Source organism: Eleutherodactylus coqui, chromosome 1, assembly GCF_035609145.1.
Source record: "Eleutherodactylus coqui strain aEleCoq1 chromosome 1, aEleCoq1.hap1, whole genome shotgun sequence".
Classification (NCBI taxonomy): Eukaryota; Metazoa; Chordata; class Amphibia; order Anura; family Eleutherodactylidae; genus Eleutherodactylus; species Eleutherodactylus coqui.
In genome coordinates, this window is record NC_089837.1 from 51644874 (window position 1) to 51666430 (window position 21557).

Consider the following 21557-nt stretch of genomic DNA (forward strand, 5'->3'; position numbering starts at 1 on the left):
TCAGCCTAGAGATGCTGCCGTATAGGCTTGTGGAAACGGAGGCTTTCAAAAGCATGATGGCGGCGGCGGCCCCGCGCTACTCGGTTCCCAGTCGCCACTACTTTTCCCGATGTGCCGTCCCAGGCCTGCACGACCACGTCTCCCGCAACATTGTACGCGCCCTCACCAATACGGTTACTGCCAAGGTCCACTTAACAACGGACACGTGGACAAGCACAGGCGGGCAGGGCCACTATATCTCCCTGACGGCACATTGGGTGAATTTAGTGGAGGCTGGGACAGAGTCAGAGCCTGGGACCGCTCACGTCCTACCCACACCCAGAATTGCGTGCCCCTGATCGGTGGTGGTATCTGCGGGGGGTGTATGCTTCCTCCACTAAAGCACCCTCCTCCTCCTCCAACGCAACCTCTGTCTCGCAATCAAGATGTGTCAGCAGCAGCACGTCGCCAGCAGTCGGTGTCGCGCGGCGTGGCAGCACAGCGGTGGGCAAGCGTCAGCAGGCCGTGCTGAAACTACTCTTAGGAGAGAAGAGGCACACGGCCCACGAACTGCTGCAGGGTCTGACAGAGCAGACTGACCGCTGGCTTGCGCCGCTGAGCCTCCAACCGGGCATGGTCGTGTGTGACAACGGCCGTAACCTGGTGGCGGCTCTGCAGCTCGGCAGCCTCACGCACGTGCCATGCCTGGCCCATGTCTTTATTTGGTGGTTCAGCGCTTTCTGAAAAGCTACCCCCACTTGTCATACCTGCTCGGAAAGGTGCGCCAGCTCTGCGCACATTTCCACAAGTCCCACACGCACGCTGCCACCCTGCGGACACTGCACCATCGGTTTAATCTGCCAGTGCGCCGACTGCTGTGCGACGTGCCCACACAGTGGAACTCTACGCTCCACATGTTGGCCAGACTCTATGAGCAGCGTAGAGCTATAGTGGAATACCAACTCCAACATGGGCGGCACAGTGGGAGTCAGCCTCCTCAATTATTTACAGGAGAGCGGGCCTGGTTGGCAGCCATCTGCCAGGTCCTTGGAAACTTTGAGGAGTCTACCCAGATGCTGAGCGGGGATGCTGCAATCATTAGCGTCACCATTCCTTTGCTATGCCTCTTGAGAAGTTCCCTGCAAAGCATAAAGGCAGACGCTTTGGAATCAGAAACGGAAGCGGGGGAAGACAGTATGTCGCTGGATAGTCAGAGCAACCTCATGTCTATATCTCAGCGCGTTGAGGAGGAGGGGGAGGAGCATGAGGAGGAGGGGGGGGGGAAGAGAAAGCTTGGCCCACTGCTGAGGGTACAGATGCAGCTTGCCTGTCATCCTTTCAGCGTGTATGGCCAGAGGAGGAGGAGGAGGATCCTGAAACTGATCTTCCTAGTGAGGACAGCCATGTGTTGCATACAGGTACCCCGGTACACATGGCTGACTTCATGGTAGGATGCCTTTCACGTGACCCTCGCGTTACACGCATTCTGGCCACTATGGATTACTGGGTGTACACACTGCTCGACCCACGGTATAAGGAGAGCCTTTCCACTCTCATTCCCGAAGAGGAAAGGGGTTCGAGAATGATGCTATACCACAGGGCGCTGGTGGACAAACCGATGGTAAACTTCCCATCCGACAGCGCTAGTGGCTGAAGGCGCATTTCCGCGGCCCAGGTAGCAGGGGAGGTGCAGAGATCAGGCAGCATGTACAGCGCAGGCAGGGGAACACTCTAAGGCCTTTGACAGCTTTATGTCTCCCCAGCAAGACTGTGTCACCGGTCCCCAGTCAAGGCTGAGTTGGCGGGAGCACTGTAAAAGGATGGTGAGGGAGTACGTAGCCGATCGCACGACCGTCCTCGGTGACACCTCTGCCCCCTACAACTACTGGGTGTTGAAGCTGGACACGTGGCCTGAACTCGCGCTGTATGCCCTGGAGGTGCTTGCTTGTCCTGCGGCTAGCGTCTTGTCAGAGAGTGTGTTTAGTGTGGCTGGGGGAATCATCACAGATAAGCGTACCCACCTGTCAACCGACAGTGCCGACAGGCTTACACTCATCAAGATGAACAAAGCCTGGATTTCACCAGACTTCTCTTCTCCACCAGCGGACAGCAGCGATACATAAACAATACGTAGGCTGCACCCGCAGATGGAAGCATCGTTCTCTATCACCATCCAAAACGGGGACCTTTTTGCTTCATCAATCTGTGTATAATATTTATCCTCCTTCTCCTGCTCCTCCTCCTGAAACCTGACGTAATCACGCCGAACGAGCAATTTTTCTTAGGCCCACAACGCTCAGTCATATAATTTTTCTAAACAATTTTTATACGTTTCAATGCTCATTAAAGCGTTGAAACTTTCACCTGAACCAATTTTTATTTTAACTGGGCTGCCTCCAGGCCTAGTTACCAATTAAGCCACATTAACCAAAGCGATTAATGGGTTTCACCTGCCCTCTCGGTTGGGCATGGGCAATTTTTCTCAGGTACATTAGTACTGTTGGTACAACAATTTGTGGGCCCTCGCCTACAGTGTAATCCAATTAATTTTTTGCCCACCTGCATTACAGCTGACGTAACATCAGCTGTGATGGGCAATGCAATGGGATATTTTTATGTACCGCCGGTGGGTTCCAGGGAGCCACCCATGCTGTGGGTCCACAGGGAGTTGTAAATGCATCTGTGTCCACTTCTAAAGAACCCCAGTCTGACTGGGGCATGCAGTGTGGGCCGAAGCCCACCTGCATTAAACATGACATTATTACCTCAGCTGTGATGGGCAATGCAATGGGATATTTTTATGTACCGCCGGTGGCTTCCTGGCACCCACCCATGCTGTGGGTCCACAGGGAGTTGTAAATGCATCTGTGTCCACTTCTAAAGAACCCCAGTCTGACTGGGGCATGCAGTGTGGGCCGAAGCCCACCTGCATTAAACATGACATTATTACCTCAGCTGTGATGGGCAATGCAATGGAATATTTTTATGTACCGCCGGTGGGTTCCAGGGAGCCACCCATGCTGTGGGTCCACAGGGAGTTGTAAATGCATCTGTGTCCACTTCTAAAGAACCCCAGTCTGACTGTGGCATGCAGTGTGGGCCGAAGCCCACCTGCATTTCATCTGACGTTAGCTCTGCTGTCCAGGGCACTGCAATGGGATACATTTATATACAGCCGGTGGGTTCCAGGGAGCCACCCATGCTGTGGGTGCACACGGAATTCCCATTGCAGAGTTGTACCTGCCTGTGACTATTTATAAAAAACCGCGGTCTGAGTGGGGCATGCAGACACCTTGACAGAATGAATAGTGTGTGGCACATAGGTTCCCCATTGCTATGCCCACGTGTCCAGCTCCAGATGGAGGTGGCACAGGATTGGATCTCTCATTGCTTCTGTACAGCATTGTGGACTTTTAAAGAGGGTCGCTGCCTAGCCGTGCCAACCCTCTGCAGTGTGTGCCTGCGGTTCCTCTGGCAGACGCACTTATAAATAGACATGAGTGTGGCGTGGCATGAGGGCAGCTGAAGGCTGCGCAGGGACAATTTGGTGTGCGCTGTGGACACTGGAGGGGGGGTTGGGCAGCATGTAACCCAGGAGAAGTGGCAGCGGAGTGTCATGCAGGCAGTGATTGTGCTTTGTTGGAGGTAGTGTGGTGCTTAGCCAAGGTATCCATTGCTAATGAGAGCTTTTCAGAAGTAAAAGTTGGGGGGGGGGGCCCACTCTTGCCGCTATTGTGGCTTAATAGTGGGACCTGGGAACTTGAGATGCAGCCCAACATGTAGCCCCTCGCCTGCCCTATCCGTTGCTGTGTCGTTCCCATCACTTTCTTGAATTGCCCAGATTTTCACAAATGAAAACCTTAGCGAGCATCGGCGATATACAAAAATGCTCGGGTCGCCCATTGACTTCAATGGGGTTCGTTATTCGAAACGAACCCTCGAGCATCGGGAAAAGTTTGTCTCGAGTAATGAGCACCCGAGCATTTTGTTGCTCGCTCATCTCTTATAATATATATATATATATATATATATATATATATATTTATATATATAACAGCTCCAACTGTTTCATTATCTGCCATCTATAGACAGGTGGCACCATTATTACAGGCCCCTGTGTCTGTCGTAACCATTTCCACGTGTTTGGCTGAAGAACATTTGGTCTCACAGCTTCCATTTTGTGTATTGTCTTTGACACCTACCCACCATTGCCTCCAGTTGCAGTAATGTTGTGCATGGCAAAACTTGAGTTCTACTAAGTGGAACTGGGTTGACTGGAGACCTAGGGTTGATCGCTTCAATCCTGTTTTGCTGTGCAGAGGCACACTGCTCCCACTGCTGGTGTGATGGTCTGGAGGGCCTTTGCTTAAGTCAGTCAGTCACTCCTCGTAGAGATATTCTTACGTCCACCCAGGACTGCTGGATTTGTAACATTAAGTGGGACAGGGAAATAACATAAGAAACAATATAGAAATGAAAACAATCGTAGACTTAGCTTTGAGATCCAGCAGCCAAATGAGAGATCCAGGACCAAGGTCTGACTGAGACCATAGCCAGAGCCAGGCTGAAGATTCAACAGCAATTTAGCTCAACATCTGGCCAAGCTAAATAGCCCTGACAATTATCCACAGGTGAGATTAAGCATGTCTCACTTAATGCCACATCCACCAGAACCAGAAAATGGAGAACCACTTGCAAAACCTGCACCAGACCATCGACAATGCAGCAATCCTAGAACAACCACAACAGATATGTTCCGGACATCCCACAGCCACGTGTTGCCTCTGATGGCGGCTTTCACAAGTTATTTTCTAGCAGGATAGTGCTCAGCCTCACACACAAGGGTGTTACAGGAATGCCACAGGGGCGTAACTATAGGGGAGGCAGAGGATGCAGTTGTACCTGGGCCCAGGAGCCTTAGGAGCTCCACAACATTGTCACACTTCTGTGTCCTGCGCAGTCGCCAGATTTATCACCAATAGAAAATGTGTGCGACAATCTGGGATGCCAACTTGCACACACTACAGGTTTGCATGATATAGAGGCTAAGTTATAGCAAATTCAGAGTGATATGCTGCACAGAGCCTGTATGCTTCCATGCCAGCTGTATCACATCCTGTATCCAAGCTAGAGGCATTACAGCAGGAAACTAGAGCCTCCATGCCCACCTGTATCACATCTTGTATCCAAGCTAGAGGTGGTACAACAGGGTACTAGAGCCTCCATGCCTACCCGCATCACATCTTGTATCCAAGCTAGATGTGGTACAACAGGGTACTAGAGCCTCCATGCCCACCTGTATCACATCTTGTATCCAAGCTAGATGTGGTACAACAGGGTACTAGAGCCTCCCTTCAAGGGTTAGTTTTCTGCAATGAATGATCCTTTTGCTCTGATATTGGAATCACTTACTTACAATCATGCAGGGGAAGTTTTATTCCATTCAACAACTTCAAGGGGAGGGATTGGTTTTTTACGATTGTTGTTTTGCTGAATTCTTGTAGTTTAACAGATTTACAATGTTTGGCCTGGGTATATATGCTATAAGGCATGTGTGCTGCCTCTGCTTCCCATAGGAGGATCCGTCTGTAAAGTGGGAGGTTTTCACATTCCATACATAACACAAGTCTGCTCAGTAAATCTGCTGCCACTAAGGATTGTGTTTGCATCTGAATCCAGTCAGCGCAGTCTTCGATGCTTCTTCCAGGTATTTAAGAAAGTTTAAAGTTTTCATATTTTTAAACTTTGGATTTTGGAACTTTTCACTTCCCTCCCTGGACTCTACGTCCTCCTGAGAGCTGGCTCAGAGTCTTCTGTCGTCAACCATTAACCAGAACCCGGGATTCACATTTGTACTAATCAGGAACAGTGAGATGATATAAACTTATCCTTTCACAGCCTCTTATAATTGATAATCTTACATAGCGCCAACGTATTCCACAGCGCTTTACGAGTCAGCAGGTACATGTACAGGAGGGGCGAGGGAACTGCTCACAAGAGCTGACAATCTATGGGGGAAACAGGAGTGACAATAGATCGTCTCGGCATTTTGGATTTCTGTCAGTCCTGTGAAATGTTGGCAGTCATCAGAGGTGAAAAAGGACTGCTTGGCAGGCAACGTCCTTGAGGCTGAATGCACACGGGGGAATTTGAATTGCGGAATCCGGAGCGGGTGAACACCTCCAGATTCCGCAGCAAATACTGCCCATCATGCTATGGAGAAGTGATTCTTATTGCACACGAGCAGAAACCAATTGTGGTTTCCGCTCGCGGGTTAAAAATAAAAAAATTGCAGCATGTTCCATTTCCCTGCGGTGTCCGCACGGACGGCTTACATGGAAGTAAGAGCAGGAGTTTAAAAATAAAAAATTAGCAATGTGCATGTCTGACGGCAAGCCGTGCGGACCATCCGCAGTACAGACGAAGAACAAGAACAGCAGGTACATGCGGACGCCATTGCTGCCATGGTTGTATTCCGCTGCGTGATTCGGCATGCAGAATCTGGTTGTGCCATGTGCATGCGGCCTTACTCACTTTTATCTAGTTTTTTTTTCTATCACTTAAAAAAAAAACAAAAAAAAAAACCTTGAAATGTATTTATTTATTTATTTTTGCTTCACACTTTGTCGTGCATGTTTTTTTCAACCTATAGAGAAGTCTGAACCCCCCCCCCCCACCCCTCCCCCCATATAATTTATCTGGTCTGATATTTCTGCAGGTCGCAGGCTAGCACTAACAGATGTGATCCGACTGGTTTGGTGGGTGATAATAATCAGCTTCACAAGGATTTATCATCAGGGCATTTTTTGACACCTCTCTTTTGGTGTACTTTGATTCCCTTCTCTACTTTAACCCTTTAAAGACCAGAGTGTTTCAGTTCTGAAGGACCAGACACTTTTTAGCGATTCTACCCATGTTGTGTTTCACGGCCCTCTCTTTTATTTTGATGACCTTCAGGGCTCAGTCAGACGGGTGTTTTTTACTGTGCATGTTTTTTTGTGTTTGCGATTCGCATTTATATAAAACCAATGCTTTTCAATGGCAGTGGTCACATGTCGAATTTTGACATGCGCATACAAATTCGTATCTACAAAAGATAGAACATATGGGTGGCAATGGACGTGGTCATGCATTTTTTTTTACGTGAGAAGTGCGATCTTTTTTTACACTCAAATAATCGCATATGAAAAAACGCCCGTCTCACTGAGCCCTTAGGCTACTTTTTACACTGACTTTTTTTTACATGTTTTTATTTTATTAAGGCTAATTTTACACAGCCGAGTGCAACATGCAAATTGGACCAATATTGTGTATATGTGCGATTTCTTTGCGAATGCGCGGCAATTTTGGTTTCAAACAAAACCTCGCATCACATTCACGTGCACCTCGCACGCCATGCAATGTTTTTGCTGGCCCAAATATAGGACATGCTGTGTTTTTTGAAAATCGCTCATGTATTTAATCCTATTTGTGTGAGATTTGTGCAGACTACAAAACATAGGAAAGCATGGGCTCTACATACATGTGATTTGTAGCCATGTCACATCGCGACAAAAACGCCCATGCGGATACAGCCTAAGGGCAGAAAGAGGGCAGGAGCTCAATGCACTGCTCCCGGCTCTTCCAGCCTCCTCCCCCTGCAGAGAGGGACACCGTATATCGACTGGGCATGAAAACCCGGCCGATATATGGTCGTCTGAATGCGCCCTTAAGGCCATTAGTGAGGTCAGTAAAAGGTGTATTGCGGTCTCTAATGGGCTAAGAGACATCTTACTCCAGTGCATTGCAGATAAAGACCAGTAGAGATGAGCGAGCACCAAAATGCTCGGGTGCTCGTTGCTCGAGTCGAGCCTTCCGCGATGCTCGAGGGTTCGTTTCGAGTAACAGACCCCATTGAAGTCAATGGGCGACCCAAGCATTTTTGTATATCGCCGATGCTCGCTAAGGTTTTCATTTGTGCAAATCTGAAAACCTACAAAAGTGATGGAAACGACACAGAAACGGATAGGGCAGGCGAGGGGCAACATGCAGGGCTGCATCTCAAGTTCGCAGGTCCCACTATTAAGCCACAATAGCGGCAAGAGTGCCCCCCCCCCCCTAACAATTTTTACTTCGGACAAAGTCTCATTAGCACCACACTACCTCCAGCCAAGCACAATCACTGCCTGCGGGACACACAGTGCCTTTTCTTCTGAGTTACATGCTGCCCCCCCCCCCCCCCCGCACGACCCTGCATCCGCAGCGCACACAAAAGTGCCCCCGCGCAGCCTTCAGCTGCCCTCATGCCACACGCTGGCCTCATGTCTATTTATAAGTGCGTCTGCCATGAGGAGGCACACATAGCAGAGGGTTGGCAGGGCCAAGCAGCGACCCTCTTCGAAGGGGGGGGGGGTTGGGTGATATCAATTCTCAACAGCATTGTGGGCTAATAGATTGACGTTCGATCTTCATTCCAATCCTGTGCCACCTCCGTCAGGAGCTGCAAACGTGGGCATAAAGGGGAATCCGCTACCAGCCCAGCACTTCTACACATCTCCACAATGCAGCAATACTCTGTGTGGGAAGTATGTGAGCGGGCCCTTGGTCAGCCTCTGTCCCAGCAAACGCCTTGTGTGGCCCAAGGTGCTGCGAGTGACATAGCAATGGGGACTCCATGTATCCACACACTACTCATTCTGTTTGGGTTTCGGATACCCCATCGACAACGCAAGGGGTAAACCATCTGCACTCTGCACCCTACCCGACTCTGTCAGTGTTTTGGGGACAGACAGGTACAACGCTACTATGGCAAGTCTGTGTGCACCCACAGCATGGGTGGCTAGCAGGAACCCACAGACGGTACAGAAAGAAATCCCATTGCAGTGCCACGGATAGCTGAGGTTGCGTGAGAGGAAATACATGTTGGCTGCGGCCCACACACCAAGCCCGAGTCAGTCTGTTTTTTTTTTTTTTTCAGGCCATATAGGTAGAACACCGCGATGGGAAGACTTAGTGCACCCAAAAGTATACACAGACCCCTGTAATATTCCTATAGCAAAGGTATAAGCTGACCCCAGTAACAGTTATGTTGCAGAAGTCTAGGGAGACCCCAGTAACATTTCATTAGCAGAAGTATAGATAGACCCCAGTAACATTTCTGTTGTAACAGTATAGACAGAGCCGAGTAACATTTCTGTAGTAACCGTATAGGCAGACTCCAGTAACGTTTCAGTAGCAGCAGTATAGGCAGACCCCTGTAACATTTATGTAGCAGCAGTATAAGCAGCCCCCTGAAACATTTATGTAGCAGCAGTACATGCAGACCCCAGTAGCAGCAGTATAAGCAGAGCCCAGTATTTGTAGCATTTTAGTATTAACAGTATAGACAGACCCCAGTAACATTTCTGTTGTGACAGTATAAACAGAGCCGAGTAACATTTCTATAGTAACAGTATAGGCAGACCCCAGTAATGTTTCTGTAGCAGTATAGGCAGACCCCGCTAACATTTATGTAGCAGCAGTATAAGCAGACCCCTGAAACATTAATGTAGCAGAAGCATAGGCAGACCCCTGTAACATTTTTTGGAGTACTTGTTGACAGGATTCTACACTACCACTATCCCTATACTCTGTATAATTGGCTGTAGACTGAGAACGCAATAGTCTGCACAGCCCTAGATAAAAAAAAAAAAGTGCAAAACTGCTCCGAGCTGCCACAACAGTAATGCACACGGTCAGAGGTAGCCCTAAGAAGGACCGTTGGGGTAATTGTTGACAGGTTTCTACACTACTACTGTCCCTGCCTGACCAGTACTGCCCCTATACTCTGTATAATTGGCTGCAGGCTGAGAACGCAATAGTCTGCTGAGCCCAAGATAAAAAAAAAATGTGCAAAACTGCTCCCAGCTGCCACCACATTAATGCACAGGGTCAGAGGTAGCCCTAAGAAGGACAGTTGGGGTAATTGTTGACAGGATTCTACAATAGCACTGTCCCTGCCTCACCAGTACTGCCCCTATACTCTGTATAATTGGCTGCAGACTGAGAACGCAATAATCTGCAGAGCCCAAGATGAAAACAAAAAAAATTGTGCAAAACTGCTCCCAGCAGCCACAACAGTAATGCACACGGTCAGATGTGGCCCTAAGAAGAACCGTCGGGGTTCTTGAAGACGCTAACACTCTCCCTATAACAGCAGCAGCACTCTCCCTAATCTCTGCCAGCATGTGTCTGACGCGAGCAGCGGGCGGGACTGCTTTATATACTCAGCGGTAACTTGATCTCGCCAGTCACTCACTGCAGGGGGGTGGGATAGGGCAGGTACGTCACAGGAGGAAGTAGTAATGCCTTCCCTGCATGTCTATTGGGCAGAAAATGGCACAAAACATGCAAGGAAGGAAATGGAATTGTCTCGAGTACCGCGTGGTGCTCGTCTCGAGTAACGAGCATCTCGAGTACCCTAATACTCGAGCGAGCATCAAGCTCGGACGAGTATGCTCGCTCATCTCTAGTCACCAGCCTCTGGCAAGCTCCTCTCTGAGTGAAGGAAGGTTAACCCTGTTTATATACAGAGAGGAAAAAAAATTGAAAATGTACTTGTGGTTTTAGGGCGCCTTCAGACAACCGTATATTGGCCGGGTGCCGATACACCGCGTCCCTCTCTGCAGAGGGAGGAGGCTGGAAGAGCAGGGAGCAGTACACTGAGCTCCCTCTCCGCCCTCCTCCACTATTTGCAATGGGAGAGGCGGGGCTAAATTCTGGAACATAGCTCCGCCCTGCCCCAACCCCTCCCATTGCAAATATTGATGAGGGGTGGAGAGGGGGCGGGAGGTCAGTGTACTGCTTCCGACTCTTCCAGCCTCCTCCCCCTGCAGAGAGGGATGCCGTATATTGGCACTCGGCCAATATATGGTTGTCTGAAGGCACCCATAACATGATTTTTGATGAGACTGCATTTTTTTTACTGTAACTACATTAAAAACCATATGCAATTTTTTGACTTTTTTTTTAAAGGCAGCTCATGCAGTATGGTATCCTGCAGCATATCAACAACAACATCCAAAACCACTTAACCAGCTGCAGTTTAGAAAAATTGAAGTGGAGAGGAGCTGCTACCGTTAAAAAAATTTCATTCTTTGAGTAAAAAGCATACAGCTCACAGGTCCGCTGTCAACAGCTATGAGGTATGAGATACACAAGACATTTATAGGCAAAATACAAATTAAAATCGAAGAAGCAATACTTGTGTGTGCTAGCTCATCAGGAGAAGAAATGGCTGACGAATGGTGTGGAGGGTGTGTTCAGGACTTAATTGCACCACATGTTATAACCAGCATGCAGAGATTTGTTACAAAAAGGTTTAAAACAGACAGACAGGGGAACAAGTATATATGTAGATATTTGGAAAATGGTAATTAAATACATCTGTACAATGATAAATAAGTGAGGATTTTAAGGGGAAAGGAATCTGGAAGGCAAAAATTCCAATAAAGTAAAATTCATAAGGAGGGAGAGAAAAAAAAAACTTTTCTGAATGCATACTCTTAGATCTCACAGATATATAGTTACATAAATTGTCTCTGCATAGTAATAAAACGATTGAAGGATGTATGAGTTCACCAAAAGATACAAAACAGAAGAAGTCAAGAAAAACATTTTTTTTTTCTTTTCTATATAAATATATACTCCTAGATCTCATAAGCATATAACTACATCAATTGTCTCTGCATAGCAGTAGATAGATTGCAAGGTATAGGAGTTCACCAAAATATACAAAACAAGTCAAGAGTTCCTGCTCCTGGCTCTTCCATCCTCTTCCCCTGCAGATGAGGACGATGTATATCGGCTCGGCGTGAAAACCGAGCTGATATACGTTCGTGTGAATGCCGCCTAAAACATGGTGGTGAGACAAAAAATTTCTCATGTTTGGGTATAGACAGAGTTTGGAAAAATAGGAAGCAAAAAGTAGAAATGAAGGATATTCTCCGCAGGGAAGCTTATTGGATCTTGGAACTAAGTACTAGATTTCTGTTTGGTATGAATTATAGAACGGATCTATTCTGTGTTTATTAAATCAAAATATATACATTTTTTTCAAACTTTCAACTTCTGCTTTGTATATTTTGGTGAACTCCTATACCTTGCAATCTATCTACTGCTATGCAGAGACAATTGATGTAGTTATATGCTTATGAGATCTAGGAGTATATATTTATATAGAAAAAGAAATAAATGTTTTTTTTTCTTGACTTCTGTTTTGTATATTTTGGTGAACTCAAATATCCTGCAATCGTTTTATTACTATGCAGAGACAATCTATGTAACTATATATCTATAAGATCTAAGAGTAGGTAATCAGAAAAAAGTTTTTGTTTTTTTCTCTCCCTTCTCATGAATTTTACTTTATTGGAATTTTTGCCTTCCAGATTCCTTTCCCCTTAAAACCCTTAAAAACATATATACTTGTTCCTCTGTCTGTCTGTTTTAGGCTGGACTCACAGAAACGTATATCGGCTCGGTTTTCACGCCGAGCCGATATACATTGTCTTCATCTGCGGGGGGGGGGGGGTGGGGGGATGGAAGAGCCAGGAGCAGGAACTGAGTTCCCGCCCCCTCTCTGCCTCCTCTCTACCCCCTCTCCGCCCCTCTGCACAATTTGCAATGAAAGGAGGCGGGACGGGGCTAAGTTCCATGAATTAGCCCCGCCCACTTCCCACCTCTCCTCATTGCAAACAGTGCAGACGGGTGGAGAGGAGGCAGAGAAGGGACAGGAGCTCAGTTCCTGATCATGGCTCTTCCATCCTCCTCCCTCCCCCCGCAGATGAGGACTACGTATATCGTCTCGGCGTGAAAACCAAGCCGATATACGTTTGTGTGAATGCACCCTTAAACCTTTTTGTAACAAATCTCTGCATGCTGGTTACAACATGTGGTACAATTAACTCCTGAACACACCCTCCACACCATTCCTCAGCCATCTCTCCTCCTGACAAGCTAGCACGCACAGGTATTGCTTCTTTGATTTTAATTTGTATTAAGTCTATAAGTGTCTTGTGTATCTCATACCTCATAGCTGTTGGCAAAGGCTACTGTAGCCGAAACGCGTTCAGCGCGGACCTGAGAGCTGTATGCTTTTTACTCAATAAAGAATGACATTTTTTTAACGGTAGCAGCTCCCCTCCACTTCTATTTCTCTTTATATGGAATTTAGCCGTCTGCTGTCGGCTGTTTGAGGACGGAGCTCCTGTTGAAACTCAGATTTCCCTGCAACATTGGAAGATACTGCTGGTAGGTGAGCCCATATTTCTTTTTTGGCTTATTCAGCTGCAGTTTAGTTCACACTAACAGGAGGAAGCAGTTAATCCAGAATAAAGCAGGAGCAGCTGACAGGACTGAGGGGGCATGCAGGGTGAAAACAGGACAGAGCAGGGGAGAGAAGAAAACGGGGATTTCACTTTTTACCACCCAAAATCACAACAAATGGAATAGATGTCACTAGGCTGAGATACCGGGACAACAAGCAGTGAGTTTGTTCCAATTATCCTTTAACCCTTTCCCATCTCAGACAGTCTTTGGTTTTTCTTCATTGTTGCTTTTGAATCCTTCCAGGAGGTATAACTTTTTAAAGTACTTTGTCATAACCGTGTTGAGTAAGTTATTTTTGTGGGACGCGTTATGTTTTTATGTTTTTTTAATGGTAGCATGTAAAGATGAGCGAACACCAAAATGTTCGGGTTCGCGTTATTCGAAACGAACTTCCCGCGATGTTCGGGTGTTCGTTTCGAATAACGAACCCCATTGAAGTCAATGGGCGACCGGAACATTTTTGTATTTCGCCGATGCTCGCTAAGGTTTTCATGTGTGAAAATCTTGGCAATTCAAGAAAATGATGGGAACGACACAGCAAGTTCTCCTCTGCCACAGCTGTAACAGCTGTGCCAGAGAAGAACGATGTTAGCCCATTGAATTCAATGGAGCCGTCAATACAGCCGACTCCACTGAATGCAATGGGCTGCCGGCGATCGCGGGATGAATTGTCGGAAAGGGGTTAAATATATAAGCCCTTTCCTGCAATTCATCCAGAAATGTGTAAAAATAAAAAATATATATATACTCACCTGGTGCCGGCAGATGGAGTTCAGCGCGGCAGGCTGCAGTTCTCCTGAACTGCTCTGAACAGCTGTGAGTAATATTCAGCAGCCGGGGATTTAAAATCCCCGCCTGCTGAATAAGATGCCTCTGAATGGTCACAGCCTGACCAATCAGAGGCCAGCCCTCACTCACACCCATTCATGAATTCATGAATGGGTGAGTGAGGGCTGCCTCTGATTGGCTCAGGGGCAGCTCTCCTGCCCCTGAGCCAATCAGAGGCAGCCCTCACTCACCCATTCATGAATTCATGAATGGGTGTGAGTGAGGGCTGGCCTCTGATTGGTCAGGCTGTGACCATTCAGAGGCATCTTATTCAGCAGGCGGGGATTTTAAATCCCCGGCTGCTGAATACTACTCACAGCTGTTCAGAGCAGTTCAGGAGAACTGCAGCCTGCCGCGCTGAACTCCATCTGCCGGCACCAGGTGAGTATATATATATTTTTTATTTTTACACATTTCTGGATGAATTGCAGGAAAGGGCTTATATATTTAACCCCTTTCCGACAATTCATCCCGCGATCGCCGGCAGCCCATTGCATTCAGTGGAGTCGGCTGTATTGCCGGTTCCATTGAATTCAATGGGCAAACATCGTTCTTCTCTGTCACAGCTGTTACAGCTGTGGCAGAGAAGAAGGATTTGTCTTCTATATGTTCTCAATGGGGTTGGCGCTGCTGCCGCCGGCCCCATTGAGCGCATATAGACGAACATCCGAACATCGTGTGGTGTTCGTTACGAATAACGAACATCCCGAACACCCTAATATTCGCCCGAGCATCAAGCTCGGACGAGTACGTTCGCTCATCTCTAGTAGCATGTAATGTACTGAGAAGCTGACACAAAAATTCTTGTATTTTTATTTTTTTTTTTGGGGGGGGGGGGGGGGGGGGAGTTACATTTTATATGGTGTTCCCTATGCAGTAAAAATAACATGTTAACATTACTCAGCAGTAGAGATGAGCGAGCATACTCGCTAAGGGCAATTACTCGATCGAGCATTGCCCTAAGCGAATACCTGCCTGCTCGGGAGCAAAGATTTGGCGGCGGGCGGGAGGGAACAACAGAGGAGAGTATGAGGAGCAATCAAGGTATTCAAAGGCTGCAGCTTCTATCTTAAAATGCCCAACCCGCGCCTCAATCCCTATCAGGAACAAAATAACAACTGAGAGAGCTGTAGTTTTTATTTATATTTTGAGGTCCAATCGACTTTCTGATCACTTTCTTTTTATTAAGTCATTCATTTATTTTTTTTACATCATTTACTGTGTAGAAAAAATAACAATCCTTTATAGTTTGGAGTTTTACAAACGTGACAATTGCTGTTTTTTTCAGGGAAGAAAAGTCAGTCAAGGAGAGCACCATACACATAAAAAGCAATTAAAAATCATGGTCGAAAAAATGAAAATAAAATAAAAAACAATAACAGCAATGGACTCACCCGGTGCTTGAAGAGTCACCACTTGGTTGACAACGTCCGCACCCCAAGTCCAGGAAAGCCCGTAATAAAATAATCTTTGTCCAAGGATTTTCAAGATCCAAAGAGGAGGAGAGCTGCAGAGCAAACTAAAAGACCAGTTCCTTATAAAAAGGTCGGGTGTACAAAGATATGCAAAAGTGGAATAAAGTTGCAACTGCGCTACTTAGTGAAATATCCCCAGTTGAAGAAGCAAAAAAACCTCAAACTCAATTGAAGAGGTTTTATTTCATAAAGAAAAGAGTGATAACACTCTTAGTACACAAAAAAAACATAAATAACACTAATCAAGGTTATGCAACGCGTTTCGGCACGATGTAGCGCCTTTGTCAAGCATAAAATAGACAGACCTTGACACCATATATATCTAATGGATAATGACTAGAGATGAGCGAACACCAAAATGCTTGGGTGCTCGTTACTAGAGACAAAATTTTCGCGATGCTCGAGGGTTCATTTCGAATAACGAACCCCATTGAAGTCAATGGGCGACTCGAGCATTTTTGTATATCGCCGATACTCGCTAAGGTTTTCATTTGTGAAAATCTGGGCAATTCAAGAAAGTGATGGGAACGACACAGCAACGGATAGGGCAGGCGAGGGGCTACATGTTGGGCTGCATCTCAAGTTCCCAGGTCCCACTATTAAGCCACAATAGCGGCAAGAGTGCCCCCCCCCCCAACAACTTTTACTTCTGAAAAACCCTCATTAGCAAGGCATACCTTAGCTAAGCACCACACTACCTCCAACAAAGCACAATCACTGCCTGCATGACACTCCGCTGCCACTTCTCCTGGGTAACATGCTGCCCAACCCCCCAGCACGACCCAGTGTCCACAGCGCACACCAAAGTGTCCCTGCACAGCCTTCAGCTGCCCTCATGCCACACGCTGGCCTCATAGCCACACCACCCTCATGTCTATTTATAAGTACGTCTGCCATGAGGAGGAACCGCAGGCACACACTGCAGAGGGTTGGCACGGCCAGGCAGCGACCCTCTTTAAAAGGGGCGGGGCGATAGCCCATAATGCTGTACAGAAGCAATGAGAAATCCAATCCTGTGCCACCTCCATCAGGAGCTGCACACGTGGACATAGCAATGGGGAACCCATGTGCCACACACTATTCATTCTGTCAAGGTGTCTGCATGCCCCAGTCAGACCGGGGTTTTTTATAAATAGTCACAGGCAGGTACAACTCCGCAATGGGAATTCTGTGTGCACCCACAGCATGGGTGGCTCCCTGGAACCGACCGGCGGTACATAAATAAATCCCATTGCAGTGCCCATCACAGCTGAGGTAACGTCAGGTTTAATGCAGGTGGGCTTCGGCCCACCCTGCATGCCCCAGTCAGACTGGGGTTCTTTAGAAGTGGACACATGTAGTTACAACTCCGTGTGGACCGACAGCATGGGTGGGGCCCAGGAAGCCACCGGCGGTACATAAATATATCCCATTGCATTGCCCATCACAGCTGAGGTAACGTCCGATTAAATGCAGGTGGTCTACGGCCCACACTGCATGCCCCAGTCAGACTGGGGTTCTTTAGAAGGACACATGCAGTTACAACTCCGTGTGGACCGACAGCATCGGTGGCTCCCTGGAACCCACCGGCGGTACATAAATATATCCCATTGCAGTGCCCAGCACAGCTGAGGTAACGTCAGATATTTAATGCAGGTGGGCTAAAAATTACTAGGATTACAATGTAGGCGAGGGCCCCAAAAAATTGGTGTACCAACAGTACAAATGTACTTCAGAAAAATTGCCCATGCCCAACCAAGAGGGCAGGTGAAACCCATTAATCGCTTTGGTTAATGTGGCTTAATCTGTAACTAGGCCTGTAGGCGGCCCAGTTAAAATAAAAATTGGTTCAGGTGCAAGTTTCACCGCTGTATTGAATTGAGAATTGAAACGTATAAACATTGTTTACAAAAGTCATATGACTGAGCCTTATGGGCCTAAGAAAAATTGCCCGTTCAGCGTGATTACGTGAGGTTTCAGGAGGAGGAGCAGGAGGAGGAGGATGAATATAATACACAGATTGATGAAGCTAAAAGGTCCCCGTTTTTTATGGTTATAGAGAACGATGCTTCCATCCACGGGTGCAGCCTACGTATTGTTTAGGTATCGCTGCTGTCCGCTGGTGGAGAAGAGAAGTCTGGGGAAATCCAGGCTTTGTTCATCTTTATAATTGTAAGCCTGTCGGCACTGTCGGTTGACCGGCGGGTACGCTTATCCGTGATGATTTCCCCAGCCGCACTAAACACCCTCTCTGACAAGACGCTAGCCGCAGGACAAGCAAGCACCTTCAGTGCATACAGCGCGAGTTCAGGCCACGTGTCCAGCTTCGACACCCAGTAGTTGTAGGGGGCAGGGGCGTCACGGAGGACGGTCGTGCGATCGGCTACGTACTCCCTCACCATCCTTTTACAGTGCTCCCGTCTACTCAGCCTTGACTGGGGAGCCATAAAGCTGTCAAAGGCCTTGGAGAGTGTTCCCCTGCCTTTGCTGTACATACTGACTGATCTCCGCGCCTCCCCTGCTACCTGGCCCTCGGAACTGCGCCTTCTGCCACTAGCGCTGTCGGATGGGAATTTTACCATAAGTTTGTCCGCCAGAGTCCTGTGGTATAGCATCACTCTCGAACCCCTTTCCTCTTCGGGTATGAGAGTGGAAAGGTTCTCCTTATACCGTGGGTCGAGCAGTGTGTACAACCAGTAATCCGTAGTGGCCAGAATGCGTGTAACGCGAGGGTCACGAGAAAGGCATCCTAACATGAAGTCAGCCATGTGTGCCAGGGTACCTGTACGCAACACATGGCTGTCCTCACTAGGAAGATCACTTTCAGGATCCTCCTCCTCCTCCTCAGGCCATACACGCTGAAAGGATGACAGGCAAGCAGCATGGGTACCCTCAGCAGTGGGCCAAGCTGTCTCTTCCCCCTCCTCCCCCTCCTCCTCCTCCTCCTCCTCCTCCTCCTCCTCCTCCAAAACGCGCTGAGATATAGACATGAGGGTGCTCTGACTATCCAGCGACATACTGTCTCCCCCCGCCTCCGTTTCCGAGCACAAAGCGTCTGCCTTTATGCTTTGCAGGGAGCTTCTCAAGAGGCATAGCAGAGGAATGGTGACGCTAATGATTGCAGCATCCCCGCTCACCATCTGGGTAGACTCCTCAAAGTTTCCAAGGACCTGGCAGATGTCTGCCAACCAGGCCCACTCTTCTGTAAAGAATTGAGGAGGCTGACTCCCATTACGCCGCCCATGTTGGAGTTGGTATTCCACTATATGCTGCTCATAGAGCCTGGCCAACATGTGGAGCCTAGAGTTCCACCGTGTGGGCACGTCGCACAGCAGTCGGTGCACTGGAAGATTAAACCGATGTTGCAGGGTGGCAGCATCCGTCTTGGACTTGCGGAAATGTGCTCTGAGCCGGCGCACCATTCCAAGCAGGTCTGTCAAGCGTGGGTAGATTTTCAGAAAGCCCTGAACCACCAAATTAAAGACGTGGGCCAGGCATGGCACGTGCGTGAGGCTGCTGAGCTGCAGAGCTGCCACCACATTATGGCCGTTGTCACACACGACCATGCCCGGTTGGAGGCTCAGCGGCGAAAGCCAGCGGTTGGTCTGCTCTGTCAGACCCTGCAGCAGTTTGTGGGCCGTGTGCCTCTTCTCTCCTAAGCTGAGTAGTTTCAGCACGGCCTGCTGACGCTTGCCCACCGCTGTGCTGCTACGCCGTGCGACACCGACTGCTGGCGATGTGCTGCTGCTGACACATCTTGATTGCGAGACAGAGGTTGCGTAGGTGGAGGAGGGTGGTTTAGTGGAGGAAGCATACACCGCCGCAGATACCAGCACCGAGCTGGGGCCCGCAATTCTGGGTGTGGGTAGGACGTGAGCGGTCCCAGGCTCTGACTCGGTCCCAGCCTCCACTAAATTCACCAAATGTGCCGTCAGGAAGATATAGTGGCCCTGCCCGCCTGTGCTTGTCCACGTGTCCGTTGTTAAGTGGACCTTGGCAGTAACCGCGTTGGTGAGGGCGCGTACAATGTTGCGGGAGATGTGGTCGTGCAGGGCTTGGACGGCACATCGGGAAAAGTAGTGGCGACTGGGAACCGAATAGCGCTGGCCGCCGCCGCCACCATCATGTTTTTGAAAGCCTCCGTTTCCACAAGTCTATACATCAGCATCTCCAGGCTGATCAATTTGGCTATGTGCACGTTTAACGCTTGAGCGTGCGGGTGTGTGGCAGCATACTTGCGCTTGCGCTCAAACACTTGCACTAGCGACGGCTGGACGGTGCGCTGAGAGACATTGGTGGATGGGGCCAAGGACAGCGGAGGTGAGGGTGTGGGTGCAGGCCGGGAGACGGTCGTGCCTGTGTCCTGAGAGGGAGGTTGGATCTCAGTGGCAGGTTGGGGCACAGGGGGAGAGGCAGTGGTGCAAACCGGAGGCGGTGAACGGCCTTCGTCACACCTTGTGGGGTGCTTAGCCATCATATGCCTGCACATGCTGGTGGTGGTGGCTCCCCGGCTGATCTTGGCGCGACAAAGGTTGCACACCACTGTTCGTCGGTCGTCTGCACTCTCAGTGAAAAACTGTCAGACCTTTGAGCACCTCGGCCTCTGCAGGGTGGTATGGCGCAAAGGGGGCGGCTTTGGGAAACAGTTGGTGGATTATTCGGTCTGGCCCTGCCTCTACCCCTGGCCACCGCACTGCCTCTTCCAACCTGCCCTGCTGCTGCACTTGCCTCCCCCTCTGAAGACCTGTCCTCAGTAGGCTTAGCAAACCAGGTGGGGTCAGTCACCTCATCGTCCAGCTGCTCTTCCTCCAAATCCTCTGTGCGCTCCTCCCTCGGACTTACTGCAATTACTACTACCTGAGTGATAGACAACTGTGTCTCATCGTCGTCGTCGTCCTCACCCACTGAAAGCTCTTGAGACAGTTGCCCGAAGTCCCCAGCCTCATCCCCCGGACCCCGGGAACTTTCCAAAGGTTGGGCATCGGTCACGACAAACTCCTCCGGTGGGATAGGAACCATTGCTGCCCATTCTGGGCAGGGGCCCGAGAACAGTTCCTGGGAGTCTGCCTGCTCCTCAGAATGTGTCATTGTAATGGAGTGAGGAGGCTGGGAGGAAGGAGGAGCAGCAGCCAAAGGATTCAGAGTTGCAGCAGTGGACGGCGTAGAACTCTGAGTGGTCGATAGATTGCTGGATGCACTTTCTGCCATCCACGACAGGACCTGCTCACACTGCTCCTTTTCTAATAAAGGTCTACCGCGTGGACCCATTAAATTGTGAGATGAATCTGGGAACGCCAGAAACGTGCCTCTCTCCTAATCCCGCAGCAGTCGGCTGCAATACACCTGGATCAGGAGCTCGGCCTGTACCCACACCCTGACTTGGGCCTCCGCGCCCACGTCCTCTAGGCCTACCCCTACCCCTCAGCATGGTGTATTACCAGTAGTGCAGAAACAGAACGCTGTAATTAAATGTGCCGTGTATTGGCCTGTGGTTGGAGGCTGACTTTGCTTACGGAACGCACAGCAGAGCCAGGAAAGAATTTTGCGCAAGCCTGTAGTGAGACATAGGTGCGTATGACTCAGCTAGTGGAATTCACAGCGCTGAAGCAGTCAAGTGGCCAAACGCCACCAGTAGGCCTTAAGTATTTTGCTTCTATTTTTTGAAAGGCTGAGCTGAGACAGCAGACAGATACTGTAGGCAGCGTTTATATGTATACTGTTTCCCTGTGGACGGGATGACGGCGGTGATGTAACGGGCAACGCAGAGCCAGGAAACAATTTTGCGCAAGCCTGCTGTAACACTAAGCTGCGTATTAATTAGGACTACTACCCCCAGCAGACACGCAGTACACTGAAGACGGTCACAGGCAGCCCAAATATAGTATGTTTCCCAAATTTGTTTGAAAAAGCCCACTTCCTATATAGACAGTATATCTCTTTCACCTTTCCCCA

At 48.8% G+C, this 21557-nt stretch overlaps 1 protein-coding gene across 1 annotated transcript in view; it reads left to right on the plus strand.

The window, feature by feature from the left end:
* The first annotated feature begins 5561 nt into the window (after window positions 1–5561).
* The window catches only part of LOC136620879 (cytochrome P450 2C14-like), a 43715-nt gene continuing 27719 nt past the window's right edge, over window positions 5562–21557 (plus strand). Inside the window, exon 1 of the mRNA XM_066595932.1 lies at window positions 5562–5686. Coding sequence (XP_066452029.1) covers window positions 5674–5686 — 13 coding nt within the window. The 5' untranslated portion in view covers window positions 5562–5673. The remainder of the gene's footprint in view (window positions 5687–21557) is intronic.